This window comes from Peromyscus californicus, unplaced genomic scaffold (genome assembly GCF_007827085.1).
Source record: "Peromyscus californicus insignis strain IS unplaced genomic scaffold, ASM782708v3 Scaffold_8__1_contigs__length_139910024, whole genome shotgun sequence".
Classification (NCBI taxonomy): Eukaryota; Metazoa; Chordata; class Mammalia; order Rodentia; family Cricetidae; genus Peromyscus; species Peromyscus californicus.
The window spans coordinates 43,795,694-43,821,544 of record NW_026294606.1 but is presented as its reverse complement, the minus strand read 5'-3'; the positions used below and the strand labels follow the sequence as shown (position 1 = coordinate 43,821,544).

At 39.3% G+C, this 25,851-nt stretch overlaps 1 protein-coding gene and 1 long non-coding RNA gene across 3 annotated transcripts in view; one reads left to right on the top strand and one right to left on the bottom strand.

Annotated features, from left to right (window-relative positions):
- Amph (amphiphysin) overlaps positions 1–25,851 on the top strand; it is a 212,972-nt gene that overhangs the window by 173,146 nt on the left and 13,975 nt on the right. Inside the window, exons 12-17 of one of the 2 annotated variants that reach the window (XM_052729190.1) lie at positions 3,109–3,225; positions 6,011–6,034; positions 7,946–7,969; positions 10,706–10,738; positions 11,377–11,433; positions 15,368–15,490. In XM_052729190.1, the coding sequence (XP_052585150.1) occupies positions 3,109–3,225; positions 6,011–6,034; positions 7,946–7,969; positions 10,706–10,738; positions 11,377–11,433; positions 15,368–15,490 (378 nt within the window). The remainder of the gene's footprint in view (positions 1–3,108; positions 3,226–6,010; positions 6,035–7,945; positions 7,970–10,705; positions 10,739–11,376; positions 11,434–15,367; positions 15,491–25,851) is intronic. The other variant, XM_052729191.1, reaches the window with a different exon arrangement.
- LOC128104311 (uncharacterized) lies at positions 12,349–24,387 on the bottom strand. Its single transcript, XR_008215949.1, has 3 exons — positions 23,837–24,387; positions 16,021–16,053; positions 12,349–15,208 (listed from the first exon to the last, which is right to left on the bottom strand). It is a non-coding gene; the product is annotated as an uncharacterized LOC128104311 (long non-coding RNA).

Sequence of the window (25,851 nt, the reverse complement as noted above, 5' to 3'; positions counted from 1 at the left end):
TCTTCCCAGTTCTCTGGCCCCTGTGCTCTTTCTGTCCCCTCTTCTAGAATGTTCCCTGAGCTTTTACTGTAGGAGTTCTGTTATAGATATCACCTTTGAGGTTGGACACTTGGCAGTTACTTACTCTCTGCATTTCAATCGATTGAGGTTCTCTGAAATAACCCTACACACTCTCAAAATAAGAGCCTTTGATAAGAGTTGCACTAATATATGGGTATGAGGACTAATAGTTAGAAGACAATTGGATAACGGGTTCATTTAACAAATTGGTAGTAATAGGTTCTCCTCTAGAGTTTATGACCACTCTAGCTGTGAATTCTTAGCTAGGTTTGCTACACGTACCTACACACGGCTTCCCTACTATTCAGTGGGACTTAGTACAACCAAACAGCTGTTGGTTACCTCAAGATAGCAATGCTACTATTACGCCACTAAGCATCTCTTGCCAGGCCACTGTTGTCATTTTGTAGTTCACAGGATTTATAGTTTGTGACTGTTGATAACTTTTCCTCCCCAGCAGCCTCTATTCTATAATCCATAAAGTATGATTGAAATTCCAAATTTGTTCAGGAAAACATTGTAAATAATGATGAGAAAAAGGAGGGGTGATGAGAATAGAGGAGAAAGTGAAGGATGATGAGTGGAAGGAGGACAAAGGGGAGGATGACTAGGAGGAAGAGAAGAGAGCAAGGGGAGGAGGAGGAGAAGAGATCTAAGAGTTGAGCAAGGTTCTTTCATTCACTGCTTTAGCACATTCTCACACAGTTCTGGGTTTAATAGACAGTGACAGACATTCCCTGCTTTAACTATCCAACATAATGATTCAGAGCTGCTTTCCGCATGCTGCTTAACTCTCCCATTATCTTGGTTTCTGGATTTGATTAACAACTTTGTGTTCAATGGAAGCAAAGAGCTTGCTTTGTGTTACCTCTTTTTTCTAATAATCTATTTGCTGTGTTGGAAACATGATACTTTTTTAGGCAAACACTATCCAAAATTCTATATGGGGCATTGTTAGAATTAAAAAATATATATTATTTATTCCTCTTCATACATTTATATAGTATATTTTGATGATAGCCATCTTCAACATTCCCTCTTCAACTGCTCCCAGACCCCACCTACCATTTCCCCTTCCAACTACATGTCCCCATTTTCCAAAGGACATGGTAGCCAGTTTTAATATTTAAATTATTAACAAAAGAAGTGTTTTGGGAAGAGTAATGTCTATGAAATTTTAAAAGCATATGAGGAATAATCATACTGGAAAAAATAGAAAGCTAAAGACTAATATTGGAGCATATATATTATATATATGAGATATGTATTGAGCATATATATATATATTTATATATCATGAAAAGAAGCAATAAGGGCACTATATAATATGTATATTATACGACATGAAAGAAGAAGCAAAATTGTCTAAGAAAAGAAAGGGACTAGGAGGAGAGGGGAGAAAGAGTAAGGCATGTGGGGTGAATATGGTCAAAGTATGCTTGAGTCAAAAGATGTTTCTGAAAGCCTTCACTCCATACAATGAATAGACATCACTAAAAAACATAACAAGAGGGACACATAGCTGAAGTAAACAAATGTCTCAAGTTTTTATTTAACTAAAAATATATTTTAAAATAATATACAAGAATATGATAAAATCTATTCCTAAATATTAAAAATAACTTAGTAAATATAGTTTTAACCTAGATAACAAGAATGCATTATTCATTTAAAAAGGGACCCACAGAGTGACACACAAGCAGCTCTCCTGTACACAAATGTAGGACGTTAAAGTATTATTGTTACACCCTCCCAGCTGTTCACGCATTTCTGAATTCTGAAGTTTGTTTCTTTGACCAGTAATGAAAACGATTCCCAGTCCCATTCTTCAAAACCTTTCCACAAACACTTCAACTTTATGTAACATATTACCCATTGATGTGACCTTTCAATTTCTATACAACAAAATGTTCAAAAATGAAACATACCAAATATCAAAAACATGTTATTTGGCTGCATGAAACTGCCCCCAATTCCTGCCACTGTGATGTAGTTATGGAGACCTTGTCTCAGTTTTGCCCTTTACTGTGTAGCTTGAGCCCAGGTTTACCCAACTTCAAGTCCATGCTGTTTTCCTCTGTCCCGTTGCTACCCATGAACAGATGCTAATGCTTAATATAGTCCTAGAGTATGATGGTAGGACTTTCATTCTGTGTCTCAGCTGCTTACTTGCCTTCCAACTAAAAAATACTGCAGGGGGGAGGGGTCATTTTGTGGTAAATACTAACTGGCACAGCACTCTGTCTTCTCTCCCTTTTACCATTCTTACACACACACACACACACACACACACACACACACACACACACATGGTGGTGTGGATCATGTGATAACTCAATCAGGGAATGGGGTATTAATTTCTGATGAGAAGCAAAAGAAGTCAAGGATGCATTTCAGCTCATGGTCTGAGAGACAATCTGTCGTGATAGGAAGGGATGGTAGCAGGAACACAAGATGGCTAGTCACACTGAGTCTACAGTTAGGAAGGAGAGGGAGGAAAGAAAGGGGGCAGGCTATAAAACCTCAGAACTTCTTTAACACTTCCACATAAAGTTCCCATAATTGTCCCAAAAAAGTGCCAGCAGAGGGGAACCAAGTGTTCACACACTTGAGCATCTGGGGCACATTCATATTCAGTCCACACGTGGGAACCTCAGGGGGGATGAGGGAGGTGAGATGGTCAGCAGCATTCATTGGTTCCCTCCTCTATTTTAGCATCATAGAGGTATACCACAGCAATGAGTTATACTAATGAGTTCAAGTCTCGGTACGTTTTTTTATTTTCATAGCCATCTGTAATTTTCAATCTGTGTAATTTTCTGATTTGCATTGTTTGAGATAACCAAAAAGAATATTCCTTTTACCTGTGTGGCATTCTGATATCTCCCCTTGATGGGAAAACGAGCGTGGGGCATGTTCCAGAGACACGGGTTATGCATGGCTAGACTTTATCACTGCATTGGACGAAGCATTGACATGGCTAGGGGCATCTCAGTGAGACATTCTACCTGGCCCATTCCATGAACTCTGATCCATCTGTCTTAACAGAATGAAGTCTTGGAGGTGAAGAAGGAGGAGACTTTGCTGGATCTGGACTTTGACCCTTTCAAGCCTGATGTGGCTCCTGCAGGTTCTGCTACAGCAACCCACTCACCCATGTCTCAGGTATAAAGTGAGTGTGGGATGTTAAGGGATGATAAACCTTAATAATTATGCCTAGTTAACTGGTGATCCCTGTGTCTTTCAATTGATCATTATCTATTTTTCTTTGCTGAAAAAAATATTGCCTATTTGTAAGGTATAGAAATACGACTTTATTTTAGTACTGAATATTTTCTATTTCTCTGTGCCATTAGCTTTCTCTTGCCACTGAGCTGTTTGCCTCAGAATCATGTCTCCCAGTGTAGTTACTAGTGCCTCACTTCTCTCAAGCAAGAGTGGATTCTGATATGAGGATAGTATGCCCGTGCCTTCCCTAAGAAGGCTCTTTCAGTTTTCTATTTCACTACTTCCTTTCTCATACTTTGCAAGTCCAAGTTTATTTGAATAACCATCAGACCCTCCTCCACAGAAATGTGTTTACAGTCTGGACTTGAAGCTGCACCTTGCAGAACCCTGCCCTGGTTCCTGATTATGGGTAGATGTGGAATGGCTTGTTTCTTGTGCTTCTTCTTGCTCATGACTTCCTCATCTCTCCCCTTCCGGTAGTTATTGTGATAAGAATCTCTGTCAGAAAGATACTTGCATTGGGTGTGTGTGCCTGTAGATGTGCAGATGATACTTCTGGAGGGGTTAGCTTATAACTGTTGACTCTTATGGAAGGAAGTCAACGCAAAAGTTGATGAAACAGTGAAATGTGGTGGTACATACCTGCCATCTCACTACTCAGGAGGATGCTATAGGAAGATTGAAACTGAAGCCAGCCTGGGCTACCCTGTCTCAAAACAAAACACAAATCAGCACTACTGACATTAAGTGTGTGTGTATCAGGGGTAGGAGAGCACTCACATTTGACTTCGAGAAAGTCCAAGATTCTAGAATATACTGCAAATTAAAACTAAAATGTATTATGAGATTCAATTGGGAATTAAGAACTGACTTAATTAGCTCGTCTTGATGACTTGAATCATTATAGCTGACTCCTGAGGAGTGCAAATGCTCAGTGTACACAGTCTTCTGGCTTATCTCTGCTTTGCTAAGCTGACTTGGCTTCTGAAGGCCTGTTTGTTGTAAATGGAAGAAGTAATACACTAATGCGCCACTGGGTAAGGAATTATGTGAGACAAATACAACTAGCCTTCAGGTGCTTTGCAAATAAAGAGGCTCTCTTAGAGGCTGTCTCTAAAGTCTTCTAGGACATTCACAGTGTGCATAAATTACTGCAAAAAGGGCAGGCTCCGTGTCCCTGTGACCTTCCTTCCTGCCAGGCAGGAAACAATTCTGGCTTTCTGGTGTCCCCAGGAGTCACCTGAAGGAGTGCGCCCCTGCCCCAGTCTGTACATTTGCCTCTCTCCTCTAAGGAGAATGTCAGGTTGAGGGAGACTTCAAGAGGCTGTAAGGTTGTGAGATGCCCTTTTCCTTCACTCAGAGTCACCTCCTTTCCCTACCATTGAGGCTTTGTTGTCAGCTGATACTCTAGATGCCAAGGAACAATTTGTCTCATGATCTCTGCAGTGCTCACACAAGCTAACATATCCTTTCAGGAGCTGGAGGAGTAATATACAGAATGTTTACCATTGCTTCTTCCTTTGGAGAAAACACTGCCATTGTCCGAACTGTGCAGAGACTTGTATTATATTGCTTTTATTATCTGCTTTTGTCAAGGGGCTACAAAGAGAGGAACCACCAGGATAGTCAGGAAATGCCTATCAAATATAAAGGCATCTGCAGATACAAATAAGTGCGGTGTTCAAAGGAGCCCTTCTCTCTTGTCTTCACTGTTCTCTGATTGGTGCTAACCAAAAGACTATCCAAGCTGCACAGAGATGAATTTGGAATGGGGCCAGACTGTGTAGGAAGCATCAGTGAGCACCACAGGACCTGACTTTCTATAGCACAGAATCTGTATAAGGCAACTATAGCCTCTGGAAACTCATTTAAAACAAATGTCTGCCTAGTTTTCTGTTTACTTTTATTGCATCCAAACAAGTGGGTGAATGCAGCCTAAGTCACAAAGGCATAAGCACTGTGGCTTTAGCAATTCTCAGTCTTTGGAAGAAAGGAAGGTCTCTCCCACTGTCCTCACCCTCAGTGCAAGTGGCTCTAACCATATGGATTCCTTCATGATCAGCAGGCTTTACAATGAAAACATCAGGAGTGAGTGCATATCAGGCATGTCATTAATATGTTTTAATGGGTACCTACTAATGTGCGTGATTGCCAGGTAATCTGTATGTTCTCTAGCCCAGTATATTGGAGCATATTGAAAGATCTCCTTGCCATCAAACTGGTCATAATATATATTCTTGAGATAGTAGGGAGAGGCAAGCACATTAGTTAAGGATCAAAGTCTGTGTTTCCTTAATAATATGATAACCCTTAGTGTTGGAATGTTTTTGCTTTAATGATGTGGGTATATTGAAGTACCATGCTCATTATAAACCTTCAGTACAAAGCAAGCTCCTATAAGAGCAAAAGGCAGATTGATTAGATTGCCACTGTTCTCAGGGTATCTACATGTGGATAAACTCAAATTGAGGAAAGTTACATAAAATTTAAATTTTGCTTTGGTTAGACTATCATAATTCAAGTTCCCAATAGCCTTATGTGAGTGTCCAGCAAAACAGTTAACAGAAATGGAATGTTTCTATCATCAAAAATGGGGCTAGGGAAGAGTGCTGCTCTAAATGCTTACAAATGTTTATGACATCATGACTCTTCCTGGCCTCTTTATATTTATCACTAACTATATGGACTTTTACTCATAGTGTTTTTCTTTGTTTGCTTTTAGACATTGCCCTGGGACTTATGGACGGTAAGGCATCTGAGAACTAATTTCACATATTTTGATCTATAAAAATTAGAAAACCTCAATATACTTTTTCACTTGTGAGAAAAAGAAAACCCATACTCTTAGTGGTAATGTATTCCTCTAGAAAAATACCTGAAAGTTTTGAGCATTTCCCACACCCAAAAAACCTAGTAGGGAAATGTGTGTCAGTGGTCCACATTGCTGAACTGGTAGTGATCACGACAATGGCATAGTGTTCTTAGTGCCTTCCTGTGAGTACCGATGACCGAAAGAGCTGTCATAGTGGAAGACATGCACATGTGATACTCTTAAATAGAATCAAAACACAGAGTGTGGATGAGAAAGTGGGAGGTGATGGGAAGTATTTTTCATCATTATATTCAATTAAGTCTGGTTGAAACATTTGGAAAATTTGAGCTGGACAAGCATGAATTTGAGTTCAGACCCTAATACTTATAATCTTGTAAACTTGATCAATTTCTAAAATTCTCTAAGCCTCAGCTTTTCATGTCTATAAAATAAAGGTAATGGTACCTACCTCAGAGTGTTGTGAGAGGATTTAATAAGATATGTGTATGATATTTAGCCCAGTATGTAATAGACATCAGCAAAAGGTAGCATTATTATGGTGTTATTTTGTAAAGCTAACCTGATGTGTAAGGTTGAGTATTTTCAGAATTTAGACTCAGGATAGATGACCAGAGCTTTGAGTCATTTATCAGCATTGAAAAATTAGGAGATTGATGATGTGAAACTTGATGTTCCTTAGGACAGGTCTTAGTCTGTAAAACTCTGGTGTGTATTCTACTTCAGAATTCTACTTGACTTTAGTAAACTGCACCAGACACATTCAATAGATGTGGCTCTAATTTATGGACACACTCTTCAGAAGTGATATTTCTACTTGCTCCCTAAAAATAAAAGGATGCTCATCCTCTTCCCTAGAGTTCATATTCCCTTTTTTAGGATCCCTGAAAGAGACCAAGATCACAGCTAAAAATGTTGATTGAAGCCACAAATGACTGAGTCAGTACCTTTTACATGGAATTAGTTTTACTTGTGTACTTACAAAAGGGGGGAGGTGGGTTGATACACAGGACACTAGATTTCTAACTTCAACTTTGTGTTACTTTTATTGTTGATTATGGGAATAATACTAATCTTGGTTATCCCAAAATTTCATAACTTTAATTAGAACTATAACACATTTTCTTACCTCTCTAAAAGGAGTGTGGTGGGACAAAGGTACCTTCTAGAATGATCTTTTCACTGCTTCAAAGGACAGACTTGCTAGGAATAGCAGTCATAATAAAAATATATGGCTTCTAGACATACTTCTCAAAATTCTTAGTCCGGTCTAATTTACAGGGTATTTTTCTTGTGGGCAGAAAATGGCTTCTAGCTTGAGGGAAGACTGTCAAGAAAATAATCATGGTAGTCATGTGGTTAATATGAATTCATTCTCCATACAGTACATACCTCAGAGACAGACCCTAGTGAAGAATGAGTTTGGCAGTTTGTTCCAATGCTCTTACAGAGTATATGATGTGGAGTAATTTCTTGATCTCTCCTCTTGATAATATCCTGGTGTTCTCAGACTTGCACATTCATTGGATAAGCATTTTCTTTTCATGGTTCCATAAGGTAGAAATTGTGAACTAGCCACAAAACACTCTCACTGATACTAGAAAATGACATAGGCTCTCTATGTTTCATTTGTGCCTCTTCCACAATTGTCTTGAATACATTTTAGAACCAAATCATTCCTATAACAAAACAAGTGGTAAAATTTAATTCCTGCACAGTAAAAGCTACAGCATTCACAAGAATGTTGTCCTTGGACAGTATGAGACTTCAACCAGTAAAATGCTTCTCATTCTTTATTTTTTTTCTCCCCCCATTCCCCTCTTACAGACAAGCACTGATTTGGTACAACCGGTAGGTTGATTTTCATAATATTATAGATTTTAAAGATATCTAATATCATTATACATATGGCATTTTGTTTTGGTAGAATGACTTTTCTCCATGGCATTGTTAGTCCTAGACTTGACTTTAAGCCAATTAACTCAAGTACTTTCTGATTTTATTTAACTGGTACTACACTACTGAAGAGCTGTATGTTTCTCATCAAATATTTCATGGTCTATTTAATCTTTTTCCCCCCTTTGCTTTTCTACATACTTTAAAGACTGACTCTTCAAAAAGTCTTTCTATGTGTAACCTCATCATAGAGGAAACTCCTGACAGTGGGTTGGCTGAAGAGATTCAAAGATCTGAAACTATAGATGCATTTACTTGGGGCCCTCATGCTAGGACAGACAGTGTGAGCCAGGAGATGACCCCAAGTGGGTCTCAAGAAGACATTGTCTGTCTCTCTGAAGCAGAGCAAGACATGAGATTGTGCACTGGAATGCTTTCTTCTGCTGACTGTTCTACTGTAGCTGAACAGGGTGAGGATGCCCTGGGGCCAGCCCCTCCAGCTAGAAATGATCAGCTGTCCTCAGAGCCTGTGCCCTGGGCTGGAGTTGTTATTACTACATGCATGGAGATGGACCAGCCATATGCAGTACTTGACTCAGAGAAGCCAGCCATGGGAAAAGTTGACCTGCTCAAAAAAGGTCATGAAGAAGCTAAAATATCAGATGGAGAAATAAAACAGAAACAGAAGGTAGAAGATCCTATGTGGGAATGTGTGGACACAAATCAAAAGGTAGACACTGGAGCTATTGATACCATGGCACTAGAAGATACTGAGAGATTTGAGGAGAAAGTATGTGACAGTCTAGGAAACAGAACACTACATCATCTCAAAACACCAGCAGAACAAGGCCAGGAGACCTTCAATAGATGTGAAGTGAGAAGTAGGAAAGATTTGAGAGTGAGGTGTGAGGAAAGACTAAAAACCTATGAAAATTATTTTGAGAAAGCTGCTCTATTAGGAAAAGATGTGGAAAGAGTATATGTGGCAGATAAACTTGGTGACAGAACCCATGGGTTGTCTGATAAGATTGAAGTAGTAATCAATCATCATAAAAATAAAGAAGGCTTTGAAGCTACACCTGCCAATCATGCAGGGATCTGTAATCTACCTCTCGAGACAGACCCTGTGTCTATTATTAAAGATTTGAGCATTGAGGAATGGGAGTTAGCTAGAAAAGAGATAGGGAAACATTCAACAGACCCTCACAACCATTCTACAAAGTGTCATCCAGCACAGGGAGGTGCAGGTATAGAAGAAATTCAATGTAGCATTGCAGTCAGTGCTCAAGGAGCTGATGGACATAAGAGTCAGTCTGTTGTTTTATCGACCAAATATTCAGTGGCAGTTAAGTCTAAAATTGACCCTAACTGTTCTCTTGGAACTCTTGCAAGTAGAAAAGGGCAGTGTTCATATAAGGGAAAAGATTCATTAGCAGAGGGTTCTGCAAGTACAGTGCCTGAAAACTGTAGTCATGCCATTAAATTGCCAAGAACTATAAAGACAGATTCTTGGGGAACAGATCCAGGTCAAATCTGGCAGTCAAGATTGAATTCAGGAATAAATAATGCAGATATAGTGGGAGTCTCTGGTATTCCAGATGGCCAAGCAAATGGATTTGCCAACTGGCAGGAACCTAATAGCCACTGGCCTCTCAGAGATATAGAAGGTTTACATAAATGCAGGGGACATTTAGTAGAAAGTAAGAAAGGACTGGAGGTGGACTTAACAGCAGATATATGTGGTAAACATGCCAGGGCTAGTGGCTTGGATCAAAGTCAGGAGACCACTAGACCATGGGTTCAGGGAACCTCCTGGAACACTAGCATGGAGAGTCCTGATAGTCCCCGAGACAATGACATCAACAACTCAGATTTATCTGAAGATGAAATTGCTAACCAGAGATATGGATTGTTGTACCAAGAAATAGAGGCTGATACGGATGAGGTATTTGCCCTAGAATGTAGCATAGACTAGCCAGACTTCCTTAGGTGCTGTTTTTCCTTATGTCTCTCACCAACTTCATTCTCCATCATTGATCTCCTTGACAGATGTACCTCTTGAAACCTGTATAAATCAAACACAAACAGGTTGACAAAAAAGCAACAAACAAACAAAAACTACACAATGATTGTGCTGGGAATTAGTGGAGTCGTTCTTACCATTCCACTTTCTGAGTTGTTCTTCCTTTCCCTTTTTCCTTTTTTTTTTTAACTGCTTGAACACTATAATGTGCTAAATCATGAGCAACATAGACTTACTTGCTGTTGCTAATGCGATTGATTCCACTCCCATAAAAAGACATGAAATGTTTCTATCCAGGCCCATTAAAACTATAGAACCTTAGTTGCTGTTCATTAATGTGATGCATATGAATGCCTTAAAAGAGATATTAACTCCCATGATTCTTGCCTAGAATCATTTTCTCATTATTGAGAAAGTCAGTGATGGCAAACACTTAACCATGTGCCGGCGACATTTGTAAAGCTGATCTTTCACTTTTTTGTCAGCCTATTTATGATAATACAGCATGGCTTTCTGTAGTTCCTAAGCACTTTCAAGCAAAGCAAGCTGTTGTATTATTTTTACATTTGTGTGTGGTAGTCATTACTCTCAAGCTTGTCTAATGGATATTCACTCAGCCTGTGAAAGTCCTGGGGAAAAAAATCACACCTGTTTTCCATTGCCTTTAGGCTTCTGGAGGTTCATTTAATGGCTTCACCCAGGTAAGGAGAATCTGTTTCCTTACATGAGCTCATCACTGTGTGAGTTCTTTGTCACCAATCCCGCAAAATGATTAAGAGCATTAGTACAAAATTCGATCTCACTCCTTACATCTTGAGTACTGGAGACAGCATTGTGGCATTGTTGTGAGGAAATGAGCCGGCCTGCAGTGCCCTTAACCCAAGACCCAGCACATGCTAGGTGCTCCATAACACTATGCCAATATTTCTACTAATCATTGGAAGTAATTCCAATCTGAAAGATCCCCTAGACTTGGCTACTGGAAAAAGAGGAGGTAAGATGATTTTTACTAAGATGATGGATATTAGAGATGATGATTTTTAAGAGCTCTTTCTAAAACGTCATAGTGAGCCACAACATGTACAGCCATACCTTTAGTGATTCTCCAGAAGAGCCATCAGAAGATCAGGATCCACACTTCAACTCTGTCCAAGAAAGTGGTGATTCCTGGATGTGTTCTGCCAGCACAGATTTATGTTTAGAATAACTCATGCTAACACTTACTTGGTATATTTTAAAGACTTTAAAGGGGACTTTCAAAAACATTCAAATGTATTTATTGATACAACTGATGGTTACTAATTTAGAAAGCTTTTTAAATTTTTCTCCCTCTTTTTAGTCCCAGGATACTTCCTTATTCACCATGCAGGCAGATCAGAATATGGTAGGTGGCTTGGTAAGTTGATGTGACCGTATTTGGGGACTGTTGATAGTTATCACTGGATATTTGAAAATTAGTTGGTCACACTAGCTTCTCTGGAGTTTTAAAATATAGAATATTATTTCTGATGCTCCCTCTTTTCAGAAAAACAGAAAGAAAATCATCTATAAAATCAGACTTTGAACTTGTTTACCACTGGCACAGCAACACAAGCAGAAACCAGCTTCTTGTGATACGTAATGGTCCTCAGTGGAACATAGTGAATCCACCAAAGTCACAGGTCTCTATGTGACTAGAGCTTAAGCTATGGGATTGAAAATGAGTTTGTTGCAAGAATTTATGCTTCAACTAATAGATCATTGCCTTTTCCTTGAGCTTAGAGCTACTAATTTCTCATCTCTTCTCTTCATTTTGTAAGTTCTAGCATTTACAGGCCAGCTGATGATGAGAGTAACCTATGGGAATGAGTAGGAAAGAGAAAGAGTTACCCAGAGGAATAGAGGAGGTTTTTAGAAGATGGAAGTTGCAGTTATCATGGGAAGCCATTCAGCAGCTTCCTAATCAAGCTGATTGAAATGACCTTGAGAGATGTCACTGTGCATTTACCCTGCTGAGGACTGAAGAGGCTATTAACATTGCTATGGTTTTTCTATAGGAATACTCTGTAATTGTCTTAGCTACCAGCTTTCACATAGGAAGTTTAGAATTGAATTCACATAGAATAAATTTTTCTTTGTATAATATTTTTGCTTTTAAGTAAGGAATTCTTAGAAACTTGTCTAAAAGTTAATTTTGGTAATATTCTGCTATCTTATCAATGGACTATCATAACTTGGTGCTTTTTGCACAACCAAGTAGAATACAAAGTCTTGGGGTTTGTTTTGTTTTGTTTTCTTCAAGTTTGTGGTATTAATAACAAAACCAGAGAAATTCAATCTTTATGTTTATTGGTCATTCTCAACCTTGATGATAGAACTTGGATGGTGAGGTTTTAAATTATCAGTTGTGAACAGTTAGGAAAACTCAGAAATGCAGAAATAAAAGAGAGACTATTGGGTCATGATTAAATTCATAGCCACTATGTCAATACACAAAGTCCAAGCTCAGAACAATGACCTTTCAGTACCCTGACTATCTCCACACACTCCATTGTTAGTTGTGCTAAGACTTCTGGGATTTCCCTCCAATTCTCTCCACATACGTTCTTGTGAGCAGACATCACACTTCTTCTCTGCTGAGGAATGCAACTTGGCACGCCCAGAATTGCAAATGCTACTGAAATTCTTGCGATGAGGCAGTAGACAATCACCATGTACAGTAACCGTAATCTGTAACTATCAGTAAGTTGTTACTATGAGGCATCTCAGGAGCTGCAGAAGCCTTAACATTGAATTCTTTGACTGTGCTGAGCAAAGGGATTGAAGCTGGCATTCAGCTGTTTATCTCCTGGTTCATGTCTCATGGCCCACAGAACACCACTATGTACCAGTTGAAAACCATTTTGAGTCTTCAGACCTTGTTCTTAGTTGCTCTCAAGTCCTCTTCAGTCCATATTAAATAGCTCTTCTAAGCCTGAAAAGAACACTACTAGAAGGCAAATATCATATTGGCTTATAAATAGACTCTTGGCTCTCCCACCCCATTTCTGTCTCTGTAATGACCTGGGTTAATCTCATCAGAGAAGGGTTTAAGAATATGTGTTCCAAGACTACACAGCCAGCTTCATTCTGAAGAATTTTCATTCTGAAGAAAGAATCCTTTCTAGTGCTCAAAAATTAGGTACAGCATGTTCACAGTCCATTAACAACATCTGTCAAGGCAGCTACCTCGTAGGAACAACAATAAAAACAGTTGAAATAGAGCCCAGTTCACATAATAGGGCTTCAGATTTTTTCACATGATTTTGTTCACAAATGAGCTTCTTTGGTATATTATAAGAAAATATTTATAATTTCATATCTCAGAGGAATAGAAGAGTGACCTACCTATAAGTCTAATTTGAATAGTGGAGTTTATGCAGAGTGTGTTTCATACTTGCTCATTGCCAGTGAGCTGAATTTGGCCCCTAGAACTTAGGTCATAGCCACAGTTATTAGAACTCAGTAGCTTGAACATGTGTAGCTTGTGAGAAAATGCTAATCTAATGTCTGTTTCATTCCATACAATAGTTGTACTTTTTTATTTTAATATGGATATACAGTTAGATTCATGTATAAAGCTATTCTCATCGTTGTTATTTAAATAATGCTTCAGAATTTCTTCAGACATCTAGAAATCCAAGCCAATGATCCAAACATTGTTGTGTATTTTCAGTTATCTTTGTATTTTTTAAATGCACAGTATCTTTGGTATTTTTACATGAGTTGTGTATCAAACCTTCTCTTGGCTCCTCTTCAGCTTCAGACTTCCTCCAAAGCAGACTCAGCTGGCCAGGGAAGAGCATCATAAAGGTTGTAAAACCCTATAAAATTTTAAATCTTTGCACACTTGTCTACAAAAGTGTCTTTTAACTTTATTATACCTTTTAAAAATACTAGGTTGTGGTCACAGTGAGTGACTTGGTGGAGGCCATAAGAAAATTAATTTTTCTAAGAGGCTGGAGAGATGGCTCAGTGGTTAAGAGCACTAGCTGCTCTTCCAGAGGACCCAGGTTCAATTCCCAGCACCCACATGGCAGCTCAGGAACTGTCTTAAACTCCAGTTCCAGGGGATCCAACTCCCTCACACAGACATACATGCATACAAAACACCAATGCACATATAATAAAAATAAATACATCTTTAAAAAAGATTTAGGAACTTTAAAATTAAAAAAAGAAAATCAATTTTTCTGTTTCTCCACCACTGAATCATTGTTTTAGAACAGTTTCTCCAGTATTTTTCTGTGAAATTCATTGTGTGTGCTAAATTAATTAAGTATACAGGAAAAGCATGTTTTGAGTTAAGAAATGCCAGAAACCTGATTTGGCATGTAACAGGTGTTGGAGGATGACAACATGTAGCAGTCTCATGAAGAAAACAGCATCTCACTTTGCTCCCACAACTTAAAGGTTTCTCAACCTGTGGATCACCCCCTTTGCAGGTCACGTATCAGCTATCCTGCATATCAGATATTTACATGACGATTCTTAACAGTAGCAAAATTACAGTTATGGATGTCACCACAGTATGAGGAATTAACTGTATGAAAGGGTTGCAGCATTAGGAAGGTTGGGAACCACTGGGTTAAAGGGTCTAATTGAGACCATGGAGAAGGCTGTCCTATTATTCTTTAAGGAATTAGTTTGTTATATGAAATAAATTGATTTCTACAGATTTTTTTGGAGGTAGAGAAGAAGAAGAAGGGACTGAATCAGAGCCTCAGACAAAACAATAAAGGTTCTGTAGTTTACGGCACAGCCAGGTGGCTGAGCCTGCTCTCCCATCTTTGGAAGTGATCCACTAAGTTAAAGAAATGCCTTTTCATTTGCATACTGGAATGATTCCTCCATTTTTAGTGTAATATATACCCATACACTGAAAGATCACAGAACGATGTACCCTACAGGCTCTTCTTGACTCCTTTTACCTAGCAAATGGTGGACCTTCTAGAGATATTCTCTCTGTCTCTGTCTCTGTCTCTCCTTCTCCACACAACAGAAGAATCATTTCAGGCTCTCTTACCCAGGCCATAGAGACATGAAGAAACTGTGACAGGTGAACAGTGGTAGGTCTTTGCCTGACTTTAAAGGAAACAGTTCAAATGAAGCTTAACACAATTCCACTCTTCCACTCTTCAGTTCTGCAAGACCTATAACACCAAATGAGAGAATTTATTTTTCTAGAATGATAATAAAACTGGCTGCCTGCTTTGAATGATGATGAGACTCTGGATTCTCCAGTATTCTGCAGTGTTGCCTATTCACATGTTGAAACTTTCTGTTTCCTTCTTACCCACAAATAACTTAAGGCTGAAACTGAACAGGCTCTATCCATGGAGCCCCAAGCAGAGGAGCCTCCTGCCACCACTGCTGCACCTGCTGCCGGGCTGGACCTTGGACTGGAGATGGAGGAGTCAAAGGAGGAAGCAGTGGTGAGCCCATGCCCTGTCCCCTCCATCCCTCTGCTGCTTCCTTCCAGCTTCTCCCATGATCCTCTGTACCACTTCCTGTCCAGGCTTCAGCTGGGCTAAAAGATCCCCTTGTCTGCCATGGTTCCCAGGATCAAAGATGCTTCTCTACTTTCATAGTAAAAACTCAGTTCCCTGACATCATTATTATTATTACTATTATATTATTATTTTATTATTATTATTATTATTATTATTATTGAGATTATAACAAAGAACTGAACTTACAGATGAGGGAAACTGCCATGTAGCCATAGGCATGACTCTCCAAAACCCTGTGCCTCAATTCTTTCTGATGCACTCCTTCTGTCAATGGAATGCAGAATGTGAAGACAGTCAGACCTATTTCTATGTTCTATCCAAGACAGCTGTAAATGTGCTGTAATTGGGGATCAAAATTGCCCAAGATAAATGTAAGGATAACTTTGTTGGTCATGTCTGCATGTTACTAGAAGTTGAGTATAGACAGCGTTTCCAAGTTCTTGGCCTCTTACCTAAAACAGTAGAAAATGGGGACTCATGCAGACCTGCAAAAGAAACAAGATAAATTTATTGGGAGCAAAGTGATAAAGCAGATTAAAGAAAGATACACTGACTAGATTGACAGTGGGCCACATGAGGGAATATACTCAAGGGTCCCGACTATGCTTCCTCTTATAGAGTTCAAGAGAAGGAGGGGCTGGCTACTAAGGGGCATAGTTTGAGTGGTTCTCAATCTGATTGATAAATTAGGTTATGTCATAATTTCTCTGCTGTGCATGTCCTTTCCCACAGTATATCTGATTTTAATCATATGCATGGCCAAGTATGCATAGGCATAAGATGGTCCCTAAAGGAGGACACAGTGTTGCCTTACTACATATATAGCAAAACTAGTTCCAGCTGGATTGGCCCTTCTACTCTTCATACGCAGATATATTTGGAATTTACTTGAATAGTAACTGTATGATATGATTGTTCCTGGGGGTGAGGAAACTTAGATCATTGTTCAGAAATGGAAACACCTGTTGTCTGATGCATCTGGGAGGTTAGGAAGTTTCTGAAGTTTTGGTGCGTTGTTTGGAGAAAAGTGATTATACAGAGTATATGCAGGTGAGGGAACTAGGCTGTCAAGTGCATTATTACAGATGGGGGAGGGGTTGCATAACTCAAAACCAATTGGGTGCCCATGGTCCCCAACCTATCTTCTATGCTTGTCTGCCATATGTGTATTGATTATCTATGGTTTGGGTTTAGACTATAAAGATTGCTTTAGACTATAAAGATTGCTTCTTACAAATACTTTTTTAAAATCCAGTCTGTGTAGGTCTTGATTCTATGGGGGACCTTAAGGATACACTTTGTCCTGGGTTGGAGATCCACCTGACTGCTTAGATACATGTTCTCACCCTGATGCACACAGCCATGAGGAAGACCCACATTGCAAACAGGGATAAATGCCAATATTCAGCAAGTTCATAGACAGCAAAATGTCCATGAATGTATAGAGGGTTGGAAAAATGTCTTGCAAGAATTTTATTGTTTACTATGGCCTTCACAGAACATACACAAATAGAAAATCAATTTCCTCCTTGCCAAATGCTATTTTTGAACTGCATACTATATAAATGAAGGTTATAGTAAATGCTATTAGTTCCTATGGTTACTTTACTGAGAAAAAAGCATAGGTTACCTGTCAACTCAGTAATTTATTAATAAAGCGAAAAACCAAATGTAGGGTATGATAGTAATAGATAATACCAATTAAGCCTAAATTAAGAAAACTGGGACTGAGGAGGCTCAGTGGTCAACAGCATTTGCTATTCTTGCAGAGGACTTGGGTGCAGTTCATGGTACACACACAGTGGCTAGTTCCAGGGACTCTATCACCCTTTTCTGGCTTCCACAGGCACCAGGCACACAGGCAGTGTCCATACATGCATGCAGGCAAAATACTCGTATACATAAATTAAGACTAAATAAATATTTAAACAAAAATTTAAAAACAATTTAGGAAAACTTTCATATTGCCCATTTGAAGATTTGGAGTTGGGACTATGTCCTATAGAAAAAAAGGAAATGTGTTTAGCTAACTGAACCCCTTCTATAAGTGTCTGTTGCTTGTGTGAACTTCCTGTCACCCCCAAATTTATTGATGAACTGACCACTTTATATCGGGTAACGAAAAGGACTCATCTTGGGGAGAGGCTTTCTCTCTCTCTCTGCTGTCACTAATTACCTGTAGTTCTTGGTCTATGAAGGAGGCTGCTTTGGCATTGTCTTCCTTCCACCTTGTGTCTTTCTGTGATAGCCTCCTTTTTTTTCTTTCTTTTTTTTTTTTGTTTCTTTTTAGTGAAGAAAAGCTTCAGGGAAGGACATTAGGATCCAGGTAGGCTGAAATCTCTGCTAATATCAGGACTTGCCACAATTAGTTCTTAGACTTGAGAGATGTCCCTGGGTTATAGCTGAAAAATCAAATGAAACAGCAGCTCTTGTTCAGCCTCAGTCTTGAGCTTCCCAAAGGCCATGTGTGTCCTTTTCCACTGCTTTGGCTGTAAAGCAGTTGTCGTCAAAGGGGATGTGGCAGCAATACCCTAAAATGGGAATGCACAGAATGAGCTCCTCTGCTAAAGGAAGTCGGTGTTGGAAGTGAATCTACTCCCTGTGCCTGTTTCTCATCTCAAGGAGTTGCTCCTGATAAATTTAAAAGTTCTTCTGCACTTAAAAATCTACAGCTGAATGCTTTAAAATGTAAGGACTACCGAATCCCCGCAGTGTGGTGAAGCAGTCTTGTTTATGGCTGTTTCCAGCCTGTGTTTACTAGGCAGTTGGGGTGACAGATCGACAAGGAGTAGTTCACTCAGTGGTGCTACCACTGTTCCAAAGCCATGAGGTTAGAGGACTGCCAGCACGTCTTCCCAGTGTGATGCTCAGCTGCCTTCTCCTCCAGTTTCAGGCCACACACACTGCCATCTGTCAAGCCTCAGGCTACTCTGAGACATGTACATGGTCAGGGCTGGGATATTTGCCCGTAGACCATGAGACTATTCAAGTGATTTTCAGCCCAGTCTTTATCTGGTCTCCGGCTGTGCCTGGCACCTTTCCTCCAATTCTGTCACCCTGATCCAAGGCCCACACAGGAGGCATTCTGCAGCTCTTGTTTGGTTGTCAATATTTAGAGTAAGAGTCTCGGTGTGTAGGTTGACTTGTCATTTACTTATGTAGCCCAAGCTGTCCTCCTGCCTCAACCCCCTAAATGCTGGGATTGCAGGCGCATGCCACAATGCCTGATTTGCAAAGATATCTTTTTAAAACAATCTCAGGGCTGGAGTTATGATTGAGTATTATGGAGCTTTTACTTTTCATGGCGGAAGCTTAGGATTCAATACCAAACACTGTTAAATAAAATTAAGTAAAACTCTCTTACAAATTTGGCAAGTCCCATTGAAGGCACCTGTTACAATTGCTTTCCACCTGCTTGCTCATGTCCGAATTTCTGAGCAAGCACAGTATACAATATTTATGTTGCTTCAAAAGCTATGCCTTTTTCTAGTAATTTTGCAAACAAATCACTAATTGAAACTTTTAATGCCAAACTGTATCCTTACAAGATACTGTGCCCTGTGCTTAGAGCCAAATCAACAACAACAAAAATTCAATAATTTTGGCGTCTCTGCAGAAGATGATTTTCAAAGATATGGAGCTAATTTTAACAGTTGTTTGCCATGGCAACAGTGCTGCAGTTGGCTGAGTTGAACTAAAACCTAGCTGCTTAGGGCTTCTGATGGGGCTGCAAGAAAGATTAGGGTAGCAGCCTGAAAGCTGAGACAGAGATGGGGCAGCCGAGGGGGGTTGGGGGTGGGGGATGGATTCCTGTAACTCTCTTTGGAAGGAAACGCATGAATGTGTGAGTCAAATTTGCAGTGCTAGGTACCACTTCAAAAGAAATGCCCATAGGATGTGGGCTTCCAAGGACAGCACTCTCCTGTGGTCTAGCTAGAGGGACACTGTAGTGGGCAGTGTTTTAAACATCATTTGTGTGAAGAGGAGTACCAACTGCCATCCTATGTCAAAGTACCAGAATCTTCTCTATGGGGCTATCATGGTCTCTTGTAGACCTGACTCTTGACTTTCTCTTTAAAATAGACCCTGAAGAAAATATTTAGTTCTTAATTTTAATCCTTTTAAATTTAAATGAATTTAAAAATTCATAAAAATGCCAGGATTTTCAGCACATCAAGAACTCTGATTAGAGCCTCATTTAGGGACAGTCAAGAGAAGGCAGTGATGGTCTGTGGTTGGGGCTTCTGCTACTTCTGTCCCTTTACCACTTTCCTCAGTGATATTACACAGCCAGCTCCCAGCGGGAATGAATGAATGGTCCACCTCCAGCCCTGTCTCCAGCACTCCTTTCACTCCATCTCCTTTCTTCATTTGGACAGTGAGAAGACAGAGCTTCAGGGACCTCTCACCTTTTGAATGACACTAGTCCTTGGCTGGTGAACGGAACTGTGACTAGTGCCCTAGTCCTAAATGTTCCCGTTTTTATTGCAATGCAGAAATCCAGGCAAAGAGCAATAGGCCTTTTGTACTTTCCCATTCTGTACATAATTTTCCAAACACTGAAATCTAGAAGATAATTGTCAAAAACAATGTAGAAAAGTTCTACCTAACTGTTCTAGTTTCGTTCTACTGCTATGATAAATACCATAACTAAAGAGCAACCTAGGGAAGAAAAGGATTTATTCGACTCGTATTTCCATATCACAGTTTCTCATTGAGGGAAGTCAGAATAGGAATTAAAGGCAGAGACCTGAGGCAGAAAACATGGAGGAACATTGCATGCTGGCTTGCTTGTTCAACCTTATGCTTAGCTACCTTTGTTTTGCAGTCTAGGACACCTGTTTAGGGGCTGCCCACAGTAGACTCATCCCTCCTACAGTCAAGACAGTGCCTCCACAGACATGTCAACAGGCCAGCCTGATCTAGGCAATTCCTCAAGTTTGGTTTTCCTCTAAGTTGTGTCAAGTTGACAAATTAAAACTAACTAGGACATCAACTAACCTCTTCTTGATTTCTGTTTGTTACAAAATTGGCTATTGATTAGGAGACACTGTGCTATGTCTTTGCTTGTTCCCAAATAGCAGAGGAAGCAGGAAAAAATTACTTAAAGAGTAGAATTCCAAGAGCATAAGGACACATATCAGCTGCTTGAAAGCATGCTTAGAATCCTCTTCAAATATGGCTGGTTTGAGAGCTAGCACCACAGTGTCTGTAGTTGGTGCTCAGGTTCTCAGGATTGCTATGAAACTCCCTAATTTAGATGTTTACCTTCTTGGGTATAGATTGGTATGAAAAAAACACAGAATTTGGACAGACCATTCCAAATCTTGTTTACTGGTTGAGCAGGTTACTTTCACTCTTTATATCTTAGTTAACTTCTAGGAAATGGAAATAAGCTATAATAGAGATGTAAAGAGAATAATATGCAATAAACATAAAACTTCTATGATGGCACCTGGATACTGATGGATTCACAGTAAACACAAGTTTCTTACCCAGGATGGACATATAAAAATAAATTGACAGGAGCAGCCCATCTGTGCATCAGAATTATTATTCTTTAGAATCAGGAGCAACTGGAAAGCCTAGATAGAGCACAGTGATCTTTCAGTCAATTGTCTTTACAAAGCAAACTTCAAGAATCTTATTACCATATTCTGACTCCAGTATAAACTGTCCTGCAGTTATCAAAATGTGTCATTTATCTAAAATCTAATATATTCTTCTTATAGTCTTCACTTATCGTTTATGTCATTTATGCCAGAAATAAAGTAAATAAAAATAACAGCATAAATGAGGATGGAATGAGAAAACTGAAAACACTAAAAAGTTACAAAACATTAAAATTAGCTTTTTATCAGTTCCTTTATTGTAATCCTCCCAATTAAAGATAAAAGAGAATTTTGACAAAAAGTATCAAAGTTCCTATAGTGCTACATTCTAGAAATTTCAGCTACGACTACGAAGCTGTTCTATAAGGGAAAGCATAGAGGGAATAGAAGTCATAGCCAAGCCTACAAGGCAGTTGATGACTGTGTGTGGCAGTGCCTTTCCACAGTATCCACGCCTTGGCAACGTGCTGTGGGGTCATGCTTGCATACCTCTGACACACATTTGGGAGATTCAAAGTAGGTGACCGTGTGTAACAGCTTGATAAACCACTACTTTGATAAATCACTGCTGCTGTGATAAACACCATGGCAAAAAGCAACCTGGGGAAGAAAGGGTTCATTTGGCTTATACATCCCAATCACAGTCCATCATTGAGGAAAGCCAAGGCAGGAACTCAATGAGGACAGGAACCTGGAGGCAGGAACTAAAATAGAGACCACAGAGGAGTGCTGTTTACTGGCTTGCTTCCTATGACTTGCTCAGCCTGATTTCTTATATAACCTAGAACCACAACATAGAGTGGGCTGGGCACTCTTAAATCTATCATTAATCAAGAACCTGCTTCACAGGCTTGCCTATGAACCAGTCTGATGGAGACATTTTCACAATTGCAGTTTCTTCTTTCCAGATAAGCCTAGATTATGTAAAAACAAAGAAATCTGAGACAATCTCTCCCAGCTGTTGACCTGAAAGCAGCATCTGAATGTCCCCAGATGGCATGCAAAATGGAACAAAGAAAATGTTTCTAACATACTGGAACCGCTGAGCCATCCCCTAATTTGAAGTAACTAAACACGACAGAAATAGTTTGAAAGCAGCATAGGGCACGTAAAGCAGTGCAGAGGAAGGAAAAGATTGCTTATTAGATAAAGTTTCATTTTAGAGAACAGATTGCAAAAATATTCTTCAAAATATGGGGAGAAAAATTTTAAACTGTCTTCTCAGAGTGAATTCCAAGATGACATTGATGAGAGGAAAGGAGTCAATGTAAGTCAGATGAAAAGTGAGTAAGAATGTAAAGAAAATGCCATACTAGAATCAAGATTTGAGTACCAAGTAGGAAAGACCAAGCACAACTGTGTAGAGAAGTGGTTAATGATAAGCAGGTACGCAGGACCTCCCAGCACAGAGGAAAAGCATAGCAAAGGTAACAGATTGGAAGGCCAAAAGGAATAATCCAACTCCTAGACCAATGCCGATCCTCAAGAAGGGGCTGGACAGAGATTTACAGACTCAGTGGGAGGCATAGCATGTTGGATTGAAGTTTTATAACTGAAATAATCTCCGGGGGTAGATCACAAGAAATCACAATCAGGAAGATAGACTACATTTTTTTCTCAAGGGGTGTGTCTGTGTGTATGTGTGTGTGTGTGTGTGTGTGTGTGTGTGTGTGTGTGTGTGTGTGTGTGTGTGTGTTCGTTTGTGCAATATATATAGTCATTTGTAGATACACAATAAAGAAGTACGACTATTTGGAAAAAGAAAGAGGAATAAAGGATATGGGGGGGAGACTAGGAAGGCAAATATGCAAATATGGTCCAAGCAATGATATACCTGAATGGAAATGTCTATGAAACCCATCACTATGAACAGTGACTTTATATTAATAAAACATCACACAAGAGCAAAACTAATGACCAGAACATCTAAATATATTGTTAAATTTTTAATTCAAAGCTTTAAGAGTTCTGCAAGTAAATGCCAGCAAGTCCTTCTTTAGACTTACTCTTCTCAAAACAAGGTCAGAAGTCACTAGAACAGCACAGAGCATCCACACACATTGTAGCATGTACTCCCAGCCAGTAACTGACCATTATGAAGAGGGCAAAAGACATTATCAAAAACAGCAATATGACATCTCCACAAGAAGTCTGAAAAAACTGTATGAAAATATGTTGCAACTGACTCTTACATGCATCATATAAACATGAATAAGTAGGTCATTCCGAATGTCTTTATCCTTGGGAATCAAAATGCTAGTTTCCTTAGCATCCTTTCCCAGCATTGTTCATTCCAATGACAGTTTCTTTGCCACCATTCTTATTGGCCCTTTCCTACTTGTTAGGTTTCCTTTCATGTGGCAGAGATGATGTGAATTGCTGAGGCCCTGAAGCTGGGTGCTTGCCTCTGAAGATCAGGCAATACACAACAGTTAAACCAAGTCCCTGGTCTCCACCTGCTGGCGGCTGTTGTCACAGCAGTGTTTGAACAAGCAGATTCAGTCAACAATGACTGTTCAAATTACTTAGCCAAAGAAAAACCATGACATGTCTACCTTGTGATAGTAAAATATGATAGATCCCACAGACAGTCATACAGAAAACAATCGTTTATAAGCTAATGATTCTGTTTGCATTAACTGAGTTTTAAGATTACCTTTGGTGTTGCTGGAGAGATGGCTAAGTGGTTAAGAGTGCTTGCTGTTTATCCACAAGACCCCAGTTTCATTTCCAGCATCCGCTTGGGTACCTCTAACCACCTGTAATTCCAGCTCCAGGATACCTGATGCCATTTTCTGAGCTCCACAGAAACCTGCATGTTTCTGCACATGAAGACACAATCACACATGCACATAAGTAAAACAAAATACAATAATGCTTAAAAAACAACACAAATTTACTCTTGGTAATATCATCAATATGCCATAGAAAATTAGTGTATTTTCTTCTAAGGAAGTAACATTAATTCACTTAAGACAGTACCAATTCCTAATGATATGCGCTGCTCAGAACATATGTGCATGGAACAATTTATGGAAGAGGAGGTACATATTATTGCCGGGTGGTGGTGGCGCATGCCTTTAATCTCAGCACTCGGGAGGCAGAGCCAGGCAGATCTCTGTGAATCTGAGGCCAGCCTGGGCGCTACAGAGTGAGTTTCAGGACAGGCTCCAAAGCTACATGAGAAACCCTGTCTCGAAAAACCAAAAAAAAAAAAAAAAAAAAAAAAAAAAAAAAAAAAAAAAAAGAACTACCAAGGTATGCTTTTTCATCTGGTGTGTGTGTGTGTGTGTGTGTGTGTGTGTGTGTGTGTGTGTGTGTGTGTGCAGGCTGATTTGCCTTCTCTCTGCATGTATATAGAATCCATCTTGTTCAAAGCTATTGAAATCATTGTGTTGTTCAAGGTGTGACTTTTGTCCAGATATATGGAAAGCAAAAATAGTGGAATTATAACTAAGCAGTTTGCCTTCTGCATTTGAGCCTGTGAGTCACTATATTCATATTGTTTTTATCAATAGTTCCCAATATGGAACTTTAGTACCCTAGTGAAAGCCTATTCCCTCTCTCCCCTCTTTTCTTTTTATTACAATACCTGGCATTGAAACTAGAGCCTCAGCTGGAAGCATTATACCCCTGAGCTCTATCCCAGCCAAAATTGATGATTTTACCAACAACAAATTAATGAGCAATTGTTTGTTATTGTTCTGGGGATTAAGATGCTTTTCTAAGTTATTGCTAATTACACTTCTTTCGAAAACAGTGACAATAACATTTACAAAAAGATCATGGTTTACTTAAAGCAAGAGATGCAATTCTCTTAAATTTTTAAAAGTTATTTTTTGTTGGAATTTTCAGTCATTCACCAAAACACAAATCTTCATATAACTTTTAACTCATTTCAATATTTACCAACATTTAAAATTCATTTCAAATTAAGTATTGGCTACAATTCACACAAGAGAATCACTTTTCTGAATCCACGTACTTTAATGACAGAGTAAAAATTAAAGAAATAAAGACAAGCAACTGCATTTGCACGATTGTCCATTTTCTGTAAAGAATCAAATTCTCATAATAGGAGATTCTCATATGAGACCTATGTGGTGATATATTATGTACCCTAATAAACTTTGCCTAAAGATCAGAGAGACAAAGCAATAAGCCACAGCCACCACCTCTTACCTCACCAATTCCTCCAGCCACCACCTCTTACCTCACCAATTCCTCGGCCTGAAAAACCCTCTAGTATCTGTCTTCTCACACCTTTCTCTGCCCAGCCATCACTTCCTGGAATTAAAGGCATGTGTGCTTCCCAAGCAAAGGCATGAGATCTTAAGTGCTGGAATTAAAGGCCTATGACTTCCAAGTACTGGTATTAAAGGTGTGTGCCACCAGTGCCTGGCTCTGTTTCTTTCTTAGACTGAGTCAATCTCATGTAGTCCAGGGTGGCTTTGAACTCACAGAGATCCAGACAGATCTCTGCCTCCCAAGTGCTAAGATTAAAGGTGTGTGCCACCACTGCCTGGCCTGTATGTTTAATCTAGTGGCTTGTTCTGTTCTTTGATCTTCAGGCAAAGTTTATTAGGGTATAAAATATATCACCACAGACCTAGAAATTTCTATGAATATGAGTAACATTTGATCACGTGTCAAATGATGCAGCTGTCTTTT